Raw genomic sequence first — 14321 nt, forward strand, 5'->3', positions numbered from 1 at the left:
GGCTTCCCTCCTCCCTGGCTTTCCCTTTCTTCCACCAAACTGCGTGCTTTTCTCTCTTCTGAAATGCAGCTGCCCTTTCAGCCTCCAGCCTTTAACCTCACAGCATGAGTTAGGACTAATGTATTCCTCCTTCCCCACTCGTTTCCACCACGTCAGGGGCCTCTGGCAGAGAGGCAGGGTGCATTGGCAAGGTATCTTTGCCCAGAAGCCCTGCAGGACACTCTGGTATTGCTGCTGACTTCTGCCCCACTCGTTCACTGGGTCCAGGAGGACACGGTGTTCGGGGAAGCCAGGCTGACAGCTCTGTCTGCAATACAGAATGAATGTTTAAGCTGGAACAGATGGGAGAACTAAGCTGTTTTCTCAACGTTTTTTATTACAAATCTCCTAACTGTTGGATTTCCCCCTGCCCTGGGAATTCCAGTTCCATGCAGGTAAGTAAAGGAGAAAAACACACAGATTTTTTTTTTTAATAGAATAAAAAAAAAGCAACCTATTTCTAGCTTCAGAGAATAAAGCCTGAAAATATGAACCACAGACAAAGCCAAATGCAAAGTGGTGCCATGGGTGTATGTGCTGGCTGGGTACTGCCAGTGCTGTGTGGCAGCTCCCTTCCTGGGGACTTTAACCAGCACCTCCTCTTGAGAAAGCCAGCCCAGGGTGTAAACAGTTATGCTGAAAACTCAGTGAATAAACAGAAGCACAAACACAAGAGGAAAAAAACCTAAAAATACATGACACCCCCTTTATTTTCACCATGGAAGGAGAGAGTTGGGAGCATGTCCCTCTCCCTGCTGTCTTCAAATTCTGTGTCTGTCTACAGACAGCGTCAGTGATCTCTGCTGTCAAAACCTGTCTGAAAGTAAACTCTGAGAGTCTCAGATCTGCTCTCTCTGCAAGTCTTTCTGGGCTAACCTCTTCAAAGTGCAGGAGGGACACACCATCTGTAGGCAGGATCAGAGGAAGAGCGAATGAGATTTAATTAAGATGATTTTGCCCTCCAGTCAGGTTGTTTAAAAATTTACTTTAGTTCTCTTACCCCTTCCATTAAACTCGCAAGCTAGAGGAAGCAATACACCCTGAAATATTGATTCTGTCTCTCAGATGGCAGTGACCTACATTTGTGGGTGCTCAGCCCATAAGCTGATGCCCAGGACTGTTGCTGTCCCACCACTCTGCACGCTGGAGGAATGATTAAGGTGCTGGTTTGGATTAGAGGCAGAGTTTGACATTAATCCTTTAATTTCTTTTAAATGCACCATGATTCATTATCTCAGGCAGGATCCCATATCAGGTGCATTAAAAAAGCTTTGTAAAAGGCAAGCTGAGGTTGTTTGATCAAAGCTATGCCCTAGGCAACATGAGAGCACTTCCCAGCCTACTACAGCTGGTTTCTGTAAAGGCAGACAGCACCAGTTCGAGTGCTTGGACTGACTGGAAGAAAGCTTAGATGTGTTTAATTTTTTTTCTCCAATATTTTTTTACCCCTCAGCTTATCAGTCATGTCAGTCCTAAACAACAAGGAATAAAACGGCCAAATTCAATTCATCTTTGATTTGCACCTGCAAAGCTTACATCATCTTCACTGAAGGCTTCCTAAGTGTGGCAGATGAGTATTCAGCTAGAAAAACATCAGCCTGGCAGAGACAAAGTCATGAAACTCTTGGGAAATGCTGCGGTTGCTGAGCCCTGCCCATAGCAGTGCTTCTCAGAATGCAGCATGCAAACGATGGGCAAAAGAATTTGGGAAGGAATTAAATATTCCACGGTGTACTGCATAGTCAGTCACTCCCAAGGACAGCTAAGAACCTTAAAATCATATTCATATAAAACAGACTTAGGTGCCTTCATACTGTTAAGGGTCATCAGTGTAGTCATTATTTTATGTGTTATACCCAAAAGTAATGATGATTTCTCAGCCAGTAAATAGCAAAAGGAGTTGCACGTGTTATCAGAGGAACTTACTCACTATCAATAATCTTTACAGGAAATTACTGTGAAGGGAGCAAGCCTGGCTCAGGAGCAAACTTTGGCAATGCTATGCTGATAGGAGACTGCAAACTCAGCAGTAATGTGGGTTCTTCCAAGTTCCTCTCTAGTAATCTAATCAGCATCATTAATTCAGGAAACCTTTCAAGAACAGCTCAGGATGCCTGGGGACTCTAAGCTTCATGGTCCAAACATTTGTCTTGTTTAGTTTCCCTTACATGCCCTGTTTCATCAGCAACAAGTTAGGCTCTGCTGCTCAACATGGTGTTCAAGTCAGCATCATGTTTCTTTCCTACTAGAAGCCCATGAGACTGGAGTTCCAGCAGCACTTTCAAACAGGATTCCTGAGGCTTAGTATTACACGTGGGACAGGAAATTTGAGCCTGTAAGCCTGCACACAAAAGCTTCTGTATTTGTGTCTGAATCTGGTGCTCAGCCAACTGTAGGAGAAACTGATTGAGGTAAATAAAGCAAGACATCAGTGATGAAGAGCTCTCCCAGGTCTGGAGTATTCCTGAATGCTTATGGGAGTGGATTTCTAGTGAAACTCTCACCCCCTAAGCTCTCCATGGCAGGCAACAGAGCTCTGTTCTCACACGAGCCATTGTGGGTGAGGACTCATCTTCAAGGGCAACAAAGCAAATAGTTTCTGCTCACACACACCTCATTCTTCAGGAGAGCATGCAGCCATGCCTCTTCTGCCTCCACCCACAAGAAATCCAAAAAAACTTGAAAAGATTGTGACAGTCAGATAGGATTAAAGCAAAAACCTGTATAGATTGTGGCCAGTCTAAGATCTGTTTGGCAGCTGGGTGCAGACAGCAGAGGACTTCTGCCCATGCTCTGGGCTGACACGGCAGGAGCCTGCTCTGATCCAGAGGCAGCTCAGCACTGCATTTCATGCATCATGTTTTGCCTGGCACTGGGTAATGCAGGAGAGCTCCTGTGAGAAGAAGTAAGTGCCTTTCAGGGTGGGCAATGCTAATTAAATGTGCCTTCATGAGTGCCAGGGCAGGGCAGCTCAGGTCTGTCTGTACTTGCTTCCTACAAATGCAGGAAAAGAGCTGGAGAGACTCATCCTTCATGGCTCCATGTCTTCAGTCCTTTCCTCCCAAGCTCACAGTAGCTTTTCTGTGCAGCAGAGCTCAGCAGGCTGGCTGCGTTGTCCATGAAAGCACAGGGTGTGCAGTCCTGTTGACTCCAACAGCACTGAAGTTCCCACTTTCCTGCTGGCCAGGAGGGACTGGTTTGGCACTGCTTAAAACAAGCCATAGATGCCATCAAACAATGCCCTGTGCCAAACAGGCACTTTCTGCTGCAGTACTCCAGCACCCATCAGAAGTAAAACCTGTCCTGGCTTCATTAGTCTGAATTTTTCTACTTCCAGCTTCTGTATCTCATTTATGCCTCTTGCAGCAGCATAAGGCTCTGAATTAGCAAAGTAAACACACATCTTCTTGCACAGCTTTAAACAAACTGAACCAAAAAGCTTGGAACATGGCTTTACACTCACGGCAGGCTAGGCAGGTATTTGGTGATACAGCTCTACACCATGTCCTATGTAAGAACATGCTTCAGCACCTCTGATCTGGTTTGTCTTTAAGGTGCTGCTGAGAACTCCCTTGGAATCTTTGACAGGCAGTAGGAGTTAAAGTCAAGAGAGTGAGAAGATTGTTTTTGAGGAAATAGTTCTTGGTTGGAGGGGAGGGGTTTGGAACGGTTGGAGCCCATGCCAATGCAATAACCTCAGGTTTCCCAGAGGCACTCAGAGGGGCAGAGAAGCAGGCACCTTGGTGGTGTCCCACACAGAGATGAGGGGCCCAGCCCTCAGTGGCACAGCTCTGTCCTTGCCCAGTGTCAGAGCAGGGCGAGTGGGTCACAGGAAATCGACAAAACCAGATCAGATTGAGTAAGGGAACATCCAGCAGGCTCATTATTTAGAAAGAGACATTTTTTAATATCTTTAAAACTAATGTTGCCACTGGAGTTTTTTCCTGGTTGTTAATTAAACCCTCTGTCAGACAGAAGCCCATCACTTGAAAGAGGAATTGAACCTTCCCTCAGAAGTCCCTGGAAAGAAAGTGCAGTTGTTCTTCCAGACCGAATTGCCTTGCCTCTACTTTCATCTTGGCGTGAAATACATCAATCACTTTTTTTCACCCATAATAATGCAAGCAAGAGTCCAATAAACAGAGTCCTCATCCTCTGATGCTCAGCAATGAGCCATATGGCACATACATAATGGAAAATGAGCAAGTAGTTGAATTCTCTGTAACATGATTACGGTATAAAAGACTGCAACAGCACCTCCTTGTATGCTCATTTTGCACTTTGAAGAAAATAGGGATTTTCAGAATTTTGCTTCTGTGACTGCCATTTCATACTGGCTGTAAAGGGATTTTGGTTGAATAGCAGAGCTCAGACAAGGAATGTTATTATTTAAGAATGGATTATACTTATGTGTTACCTAGAAAAACTCCAAAGAACATTATGAAAGGCCTCTGATTAAAATTGTGGGCTAGGATTAAGCGTATTATTTGTTTTTCACAAGTATGAGCTGTGTAACTTTTAAACCACCCTAGCTTTGCAGGTATAAAGTGATGCTGGGAAGTCTTCACTCAGTGCAAGAATGTCTTATTATTGTGAGCAGACATTTAAGCAGAGCCCAGCTTTACCACTACCAGTTGTTGCACCTTAGTACCTTGGATTAGTACTCTGTCAGCTACTACTTTAGCTGTGCAGATATTATTTCTTAAGACTTTTCCTAAAAGTGTTTGCAGACTATCTATAAAAAAACCCAGACATATTTGACAGCATCCACTACCCCACTCCCTCTCTTCCACCACATGCCATCAAAGGCACCAGCATGTGGATGGGAAGGAAGACCCAGCGCAACCCATCTAATAAAGATAGAGATCTCCAAACACACCAGCACAGGAAACACCAACTGATAGAGAAATACCTCATAAACTTGATGTATTTATAGCACAGTGTGGCTGTAATTGAGGAGAAGAACAGTTTAACTGAGAACAAGAATACTGGAATTATTGAATGCAATTTTTTTGGTTGCTTTAAATATTAAATAGGTTGAGTTTCTTTCAATATCTTGCTTATCATTTAAGGCAAGAATAATTTCTAATTCCCAAAGACCCAAATCTTTATGAAAAGCATTATGAATCTGATCTATTTGAAATTCAGCACTAAAAACCAACAAATATGAACTCTTTCAAAGACATTTCAACCTAAATAACTTTTTGACAATTTTTAATGCTAAAATTGATCAATAAATGAACATTTTTCTTTTGTTGTTTGTGTTATCCTACAAATGCTGTGTCAGAGACAGCTTGTCTCTGTATGTTTGACAACAAGAGAAGTAATGTGCTATTGCACAATTACATTACGTCCAAGACATGTTTCATTATTCTCTTATTCCAACATCTGGCTTCTCCCATGGGCTCTCTTGGACTGGTTTTTCCCAGACTTCATCCCAGCTTAGTTTCTCACTGGGGGCTCAGCCCCAGGACCCAACTGGCTTCTCAGCCCTGCATCAGCCACCCTCACAATCACTTTCTCCCTTTCTTAATTACCTGTTTAAAATCAGATTGTTTAGACACATAAAACTTGCATTGAGTGGGTGAAGCATTTTTGAAATGTCACTGTTATCCTCTCATAAATGGTCTCACTTTCATGAGGTTAAAGACACTAATTTAAAAAATACAAAGCAGGTGCTGCAGAGTGAACTACAATCAGAAATAAGCCATAGAGACACATGTAAGATGTTCTTCCAGATATTCCCCACTTACTAGAAAATTTCACGTGTGGGAAGTCTTTGAACATTTTTGCTCTGATTATTTCCTAAGTCCTTTTTGCTCCCATGAGTCCTGCTGTTCCCTCTCTTCTCAGAATACTTAACCCTTGAGCACACAGGGACTATGGCTCAGGACAATGGCACTTAAAACACATGGCACCAGTCCTCTGATGGCCTGATCAGAAAGCAGGAATGCTCTACAAGGAGTGGACACCAAAACATTTCTTGTCAAAAAAAGAGAAACTCAAGTGCAACCTGAGCTTTCAGCTCACCTCCCCCACTACAATAAAGCCTGTCTCCTCTTGGTCTAATGTATGTGCCCCAGCGTGGTCTACAGCCCACCCACAGACCCTCAAAAGTGAATTTTTGATGGCTCGTGCCCTGGACATTGCTCTCTGCCAGTCTCTGAGTGGGTGCAGTAGCTGGAAGGGAGGCACAGGGGACTGGCCTTCAGTTACCCTTAAGAATCTAGTTCTCAAGTGACCAGCATCACCATTGGCTCTCCAGCTGCATAATCCAGGTCCTGTGCCACCATGCAGTACCTCACCAACACCTGCCACACAACTGGGAAGGGGCCAGACACCAGCCAGCTCTGTCAAAGCAGCTAAGGAATCAACCGATGTCCTCATGCTCCCCAAGAAAAACCCCTCTCCTTTGCTAGGCCATCGTGGTCACTTGCTTGTTAATATTTGTGACATTGGTGCTTTATGCATAACTGTATCTTACAAAGACCACAATAACAACCCTTGGGACCAATGCTGCTGAGGACACCTGAAGTCGCACTACTGACACGGTCCTCTGGCTCACTGCTGGGTGCCCAGTCCCCCCGCGAACACACCAGCAAGGGGTGGCAGTGGATGGGCATGAGACATGAGAAACCTCATAGCAGCCTTTGACACCAGCCTGATCTAGGAACACCTGTTTTAACTTGAAAACACGCAACATCCACCCCAAGCTTTCCTGCTCCATCCCAGAAACCAGGGATGGGAAAGGACTTCCAGAGCACATGCAGGCAGGTCCTGACTGCTTTGTGAGTGACTCATAAGGAACACTGCAAACTCAAAGTAAATGCAACGTGTTTTATTTGAGGTTGGAATAAATTACAACTGTAAAGCATATTTTATTGCTTTATAAATCGTCTGCTCTTAAAAGGCATTAATATCGAACATAAACAAAACAAAGACATTCGATTAGCAATTCAGTTCTCTTAAGCTTCACGAACAGCTCAGTAAGGGGATTTCTTTATACGATTGGCCCATAAATTTGACTTTGACATGCCCTGTCACCATTTAGACATATTGAGGGGACTGTAGATGTATTCATTTGCTTTAGGGGATAATTTTTTAATGCAATTTTCTTTAAAATATCCCAGTGATTACCCAGTCCTTCATTGCCTACTCAAATACAAATCTCACTGCTTTCAAAAAGTCCTTTAAAAGACATGTGGGGTCTTCTGTCCTTGCAGAAGGAGGGCTTCCAAGTCCAAAGTAGGAATGACTCTGGTCCCAAAACTAAGTGAAAAACAAACTCCTCCCACTTTAAAATACTGAAATCCCATGCACAAAAAACATGTCTTCCCATTCTGAAGATTCTTCCAAAAAATTCCTGCATTACCTGAATGAACTGATGTGGAAAATTCATATTTTTATTGTACAGTTACTCCTTGCCTGAGGCTGGTATGAATTTTGCTCAGCACCTGTACTCCTCTAGGATGCAGACCCAGGCAAGTCCAGTCTGCCCTGAGCCCTGGGGGGTGAGAGGGTGCTTATGGGGGCCAGGTGTGCTCAGCACTGTGCAGCATCCCGCCCTGAATGCACAGATGCTATGACACAATGAGCGGGATCTGGCTAGCTCCAGCTAGATACAACAGGCAGAAAGAAGACCAAAAAGTCACTTCCTCGGCCTCCCAGGGAGTCACAGCTCCTGAATGACAGAAAGGGAATGAACAGTGATAAGCAGCTCTCATTCCACCATGGCATCCTGTCCCACTCTGACCCTTTTGCACTGCAAGGGTCACGTGTTCCCCATGCCTCGGCTCCAGAACTGTCTCCCTGAGTTATTCCTGAGCAGGGAGCATGCACCTCTGCTCGGCTGGGTCCAAAGCAGCACAAAATGAGCTGGCCTATGCCCTGTAAAACTCTGAAGAAACAGAAACAGACACTCCAGTCTCAATTAGCCCTTGGAACAACAGAGAAAGTTCGCAGAAAATATCTCCAGGGCAGCTTCTCTTCCTGCCACAAAACTAGCTTTAAAAATAATGAGCCACCAGTACAGAAAATCCTTCTAAAACTGGCTCAGTATCACTCAGAAAGTTCCTATTTAGAGAAGTGTTTCTTCTCATACCAGCCTCTAATGTTCTTGCCATGCCTACAAGAATGTGAATAGCTGAGCGAGAGTCTAGAATATTTTACATTACATTACTAGACGGGAATGGTTAAGTCTATCTCTGGATTCAAGAAATATATGTCAAACTTCAAAGAAAACACTATTACATTGATCCTGGTATTATTTCAGTTTTCATCAAAATTTCATCAGTAACATATATATCTTTTGTATGTTTTATGCATAATCTCATTAAAAAATACCAGCAAAAAACTTTCTTCTACTAAACATGGTTTCCTCAGAAGATGTCTGCTTTATGCCATGAGGGATGGGCAGCTTTGATCTCTGCGAGGTGTACAGCAGATTTCAGATACTGCATTGTCCATAATGGCTCCCAGCAAGTCAAGGGCCAGAGCAGAGCTTTGGTGGGATACTTGGAGCTGTACCAAACTGGGCCACTTCTTCCTCACTTTCCAGTGTCCTACTCATTCAGGGAGTGGACAACCCTGGTTCAGCTCCTAGCCACATATTAAAGTGCTTAGTGGGGGGGGGGAACAATAATGCCCCTTCCTCCACCTCAGGTCCTCCTGTGGAAAGGTGGCTAGTTTGAGCTAGCAGGATATGCAGCAGCTGGGACAAGGGCATGTGTATGGTGTGTGCCTGATGCACCACATCTTAGAGAAACATAACTCAAAAACGTGCAAGCTTTTTACACTCATCAGTCATCTCATTCATGCTCACTGAGAACAGATTCTTGGCTGACTTCTTTTTTTCCTTTGCAGCTCCAAATTTTGCTTTGAAGATGAGAGGGGGGAAAGCTCGCCTTCAGGGAGAGGGACAAGCAGAGACACTTGCAAATTAAAATGCCTGCACACGTCAGCCACCACAGCAGTGACCTCCAGTCTGTTCTTTAGTTTTTTTACACAACTTCTTGAACCTTAATTTTTCAGCCCTTTCAAAAGTTCCCAGGAGCATTCCTTTCTATGTCAGTGGGATGTCTCAGTGGGTGAAAATTACAGCAAAAACTAAAGAAAGAACAAACTGCTGTCACCAGGATAAGTTACAGGGTTACATTCAAGCCACAGATTCTGGACGGAGCAGACTTATTCCACTTTCTGGTGCAAGTGCCATACCAAACATGAAGCCGAGCAGTGAGAAGGAATATGGGCTAATTATTAGGGCACTGGACTAGGATTTGGCAGATGGAATTAATTCACCTTCCCCGTTTTCGTGAAGTAATCAGAAAAAGGAAACAGTTTCTATTAACTTCAGGATGCTCAAGCATTTCCATCTCAGCAAATGCCCCTAAAATATTTCTCCTCTCTTTAGCAGTGCTTAACAGCTTAGGCACTGCCTTTCTCAGACTGAGAACAACAGACATAAATCTTCTAAGGAATCACACTTCTGGGAAAAAAAGAACCAACAAATTTCAGGATCGCTACATCTCAGCTAAGGCTCATTTACCCATCTGTAAAGCCTCTTACCACATCTGATCTTCACTCCCAAGCTGCCCTTCTGCCATGCACTTGCAGCCAGAGAGAGCAGGAGCTCATAAATACATTCACATCTTTACTTCTAATTCTCCAGGTTTTGCCTCCATCAAGGCATGCAGGCCAGTACTGTCTCAGGCCGTTTTATTTAAGCACCTTTTGACTGACTGGGGACCATGTTCCTACTGACTGAAAAGCAGACAGGACAATCAGTGAGTGCATTTGAAAGCAAAGCTGTTAATCAGTGCATTTGCTCACGGTGAGGGCAGCGTTCAGCCACTTCACCAAAATACGGCAGACATATTAATTAGTGGTTACAAAATGCTCTAACTTTTCACAGACCTTTATAAATGCTGAGCATTTTAACAGGCACGACAGCCATGCCTGAGAATTCAGTCTATTGTTAGAAACTGACCTTTCTTTCTCCTACAATCCTTCCTGTCATAAAGTGTCTCATGGAACAAACAAGTGTCTATGTTGTGATTATACCAATGGAGGAACAGAGATGGATGCTGGCTGGATCAGACACATGGATCTAAATGAATGATTTAGTCAAGCAAAAACTAAGTCACTTGATGCCAGGCCCAGTGCTCCATCCACACCACCAGAGGTTACTGAATAAGGGATATAAATAATCCCCCAAAGGAACTGATGTATCATGAAGGGCAAGGAGCCTCTGAAGCTATGTGCAGTGGCATAAAGTACAGCACAAGCACATTACATATTTAGCTCTATCCCTGCTTCTCCGTCACTGGGGCAGTGGGTTGCTCGGACAGTTGTCTTCTGATCAGCCTATTATGTTATTTCCTATAAAAATGCAGGTAAAGGTGTGTATACGATTCAGTAGTAGAACAGAAGTCTTGTTTCACATGGGCTGAATGTTTCTTATACCCAGATGAGATTTTTGCATGCATCTGCATACTCACCCAGATACTGCCTCTGCCGTGCTCCATGCCTGAGTTTCATGCCCGGTTGCTCTGCGTAGCAGGCATATCATATGCACAGTAACCTGGTACAAGAGCACATTCTGCAGGCCAAGTCTCAGGCAAAAATTCACCCACAAAACCTAAGTGTATTGGCCATTTCTTGCAGTGAATCGGGCTTTCACTAGGAATTAACATAAGCTGCAATGACTAATCTTATACTCTGTGCACTTGCTTATTTCCTTTTCACAGTTCAACCTCTTTCTTCCTTAATACTAAAATGCTAAAGTCTTACATAGCATTCAGAGCATTATTTTCTGCTGGCTGTGTTTCGCTATGCTCTAAGCCTCTATCACAATGCATGCAAAGGACAATGGCTGAATTTGTAATGCTTTTAACTAAAAAAATACTTTTAAAAACATAAAACATAAATTATTTATTCCTCTTTTTCCATTGTTTTAAGCACTGAGTCTTCTCCCAGGATTTTACACAGTTCATTCAGTCTCTGCTGCATTTTAGGAATTCCTGCAAGCTGGGATTCCAGTCTCTGTTTTTCCTCACTCAGTGATAAACGGATAGCGGTGTCCAACTGCTCGAAACGCCAGCCACCTTGTCCATCAAACTGCAGCAAGTGAGTGTGGTACTTCCTGCAGTAGAAATTAAAACATTAGTAACGGCTCAGGGAACAGATGGTCCATTTTTGCAAACAAATTTGGATGTCTGTCTCTTCTTAATGGTGCCTCTCAGGAATTTGAGAGGTGTTCAGTCCTGGATCACTGGGCAAGACCTTTTCTTCAATGACTCATCATCCCAGGACAGTCTTGCGTGAGGCATTTGGGTATTTCAAAGTCTGTCACCAGGGCCCCCCTAGGCCATCCAGTGAACTCCAGCGGTGGGTGCCCGCTGTAAGCTCTCGGCACCGCTGTGGGCTCCCAGTGGGACAGTCACTGCCCACATGGCCGGGCTCACCGAGGCCCTCACCTGCAGTGGTGGTTCCCTCATCATCTGCTGTCTCTGGCCTAGGTGGTGGCCTCCCTCCTGGAAACACTGTCTGTGGCTACAGTTGCCTTCACTTCAACTCCATCAGATGCCTTTTTCTCCAGGGCCTTGAGCAGCAGCGACAGACACGGTTTGCTTCTCCTCAGGAATGCTAGTCCCAGTTTATTTTATTTACCTCGCTTCCTGAGAGATGTCTTACCTCCTTAGTGGAAAATACAGTGAGGCAGGCACAGTGCACCTGCTGCTACTGATAAAACTTGAGTTTGTTCAAATTACACTTCAGTTTGTTCCGTGTATCTTATAAGGCTGGCTAAAGGCACCTTCAGTCCTAAAACATGGTTTGATTTGCAAGGGGCCAAAATAAAAAAGTCTGTGTAGGAGTCACAGATCTTTCAGTGAGTATCAGGGTGTGTGCACTGAAAATATTCAAAGGTGTATATGTGGAGTATGTCAAGACCTGACAAGACATTTTTCAGGAGGTACAAGACCAAGAGCAGAGAGTTCCCTCAGAGCTGCTGGTATGACTGTGTAATTTATCACTATAAATTACAGAAGATGAGAGGCATCATAAAACACTGATTATAAATCCCATCCAGGGAATGTGACAGTTTAATAAACTCAATGGTTTATGATGTGGGACTCAAAAAAGATTCATCTCCAGACTTACATTGAGCACTTCCTGCATATTATTCTTTGTGACCCCATCTATCCCTCTATTTTTGCCCCACCAAAACCCAAAAAATCAAGAAGCTAAGAGCTGACTGAGATGTCCAGTGTCTGTGGTCTAGGAAAGTTTTAATAAACATTTTGATTAAAAGAGCAAATAATTCCTGGTATAATCTTGAAGAGGAGAAAATAGCATGTGAACATGCTTTTTTTTACTCTGCAGTGCAGTCCCTGTGAAAGCATACATAAGTTAAAGGTGCGCTTATTTCTAAATACTCAGCATTTCTGTTTACTTCTCCAGAACCACACAGATCACCAGATTTCTGATCATTTCAGTAATACTGTGGAGATTACAAGAGCAATCCCAAGCCTTCCTGAATAGCACTAATACTAGGAAACAAGAAATATTGGTAAGAAACTGAACTCAAAAGGTCTTTCTCAAAAGGTCTTTTGAATAATTCCCTCTTATAATCATTTATGGGTGAGATGCTCTCAAATACCTGTTTTCTTGAGCAGTGGTTTTAAAAAACCGCCAAACCTAAACAAAATGAAATATTTCTTTTCTTTATAAGCGTAATTTAAATTATTTTAAAACCAAAAGTCTATGTGAACATTTTTTTTCTATCAGAATACTCATTTTTTCTTAACATTTAGGTCTTGATTCAACAAAAACCATTTCCACTGTCATTACCTACATAGAGGAAGGAGGAATGCTACGGAAATCGTTCCTTTTCAGAGAAGCAAACACTGATACAATTTCTTTCCTTTGAGGCAACATACTAATAATGGATTTTTTTGTCATCAGTTTAAAAAAAGCAAAGAGTCTGACAGCAGGATCTAGGAGTTCAGAACAAATAGTCTCTGCTAAAGTTATCTTACGCCTCCTTGGTCTCATTTTGCCCTTGGTCTCATTTATACATTAACTACATTTATTTCCTTGCAGGGACTCTTCTATACTTAGTACTCCCTCCTAGAATGATGCTTCTCAGAATTCCAATATTTCTTATTTTAACAGATAATCATATTTGAAAGCTCACAAATGCTGCAGATAGAGAACATACAATTGAAGTTAAAAAGCAGATGTATTACTCCTATGGAAGACCAAGGAATAATTTAACCACTTGGCAAGTTTCCCATCTTCTCCCCGCACTGGTAAACTTCCCCAGGACACCTCATGTATCTTGTCACCTTTACAGAACAACCTGGTTATATCTGTTGTGGCTGTGGTGTAGACTTATTAATTCATCTCAGACACTTGCATGCTAATAACTGAAACACATTAAAAAAAATAAGAGGGAGGAATAAACAAGTTTCAAAGAATTAAAAAAAATCAATGCTAAATTAATTTAAATCACTATAGCTGTAGACAAGTTATCTTAGAAAGTGCAGTAGATACTGATTAAACAACTGCCCTAGTAGAAAGAGTAAAGGCCAATCCACTGCCTGTCAGAAAGCTAAAAGCAAGGACCATGATAAAGCCCCAAACATACTTACCAAAGAGAAGGTCTGTGTGTTATGGAAAGGAGGGATATCCCAGCAGCTTTTGCAGCTTGGAATATCGTTCCTTCGACGTCAATGCTTACAGCACTCGTACATTCATCCAGCAATGCGTATTTCGGCCTTTCAAAAGCAGATAAAGAACATTACTCTTCTAGGTTTTGGACAGTATTCCCATGTATGATGTTTCATTGCAACAACAACAGAAAGGAGAGAGCTATTTTTGCCAGACAGCTGCCTCTCATTTACAGCTGGAAGCTGGCTAGCAACAACATAAACTTTCCATGCATTATTCAGGTGCAGAGACAACTTCCAGGAAAAATGGGGTTTATTTCCTGGTCCATCTGAGTACACAGTGATCTAAATATTATGTCCTAGTTTGACCTAGGGTTATTTTGTCCTATCAGCAAGTTGGGCAGTAGATACAGCTGACTCAGCAGCTTTCCGTGGACTGCCATGTGTGGACTGGGCTGTCTTTGTGTGCTTGCAGTCTCCAAAAACAAAAGGTTTTGGAGCTTGGCTATCAAACTCCAAGAGCTTCTGCAACAGTCCATCAGATTTCTGCCACAATTGTAGGAGGGAAGGTGTTTGTGCCTGAGATGTTAAAGAAATTAATATCTCAAACAG

General features: G+C 43.0%; 1 protein-coding gene across 2 annotated transcripts in view; it reads right to left on the bottom strand.

Moving 5' to 3' along the window:
• Positions 1–6856: 6856 nt before the first annotated feature.
• ABCD2 (ATP binding cassette subfamily D member 2) overlaps positions 6857–14321 on the bottom strand; it is a 45665-nt gene continuing 38200 nt past the window's right edge. For both annotated transcript variants that reach the window (XM_064656296.1, XM_064656297.1), the window contains 2 exons: positions 13692–13817; positions 6857–11179 (listed from right to left, as the gene is read on the bottom strand). In XM_064656296.1, coding sequence (XP_064512366.1) covers positions 10969–11179; positions 13692–13817 — 337 coding nt within the window. In that variant the 3' untranslated portion in view covers positions 6857–10968. The remainder of the gene's footprint in view (positions 11180–13691; positions 13818–14321) is intronic.

The sequence above is a fragment of the Pseudopipra pipra genome, chromosome 5, assembly GCF_036250125.1.
Source record: "Pseudopipra pipra isolate bDixPip1 chromosome 5, bDixPip1.hap1, whole genome shotgun sequence".
Taxonomy (NCBI): Eukaryota; Metazoa; Chordata; class Aves; order Passeriformes; family Pipridae; genus Pseudopipra; species Pseudopipra pipra.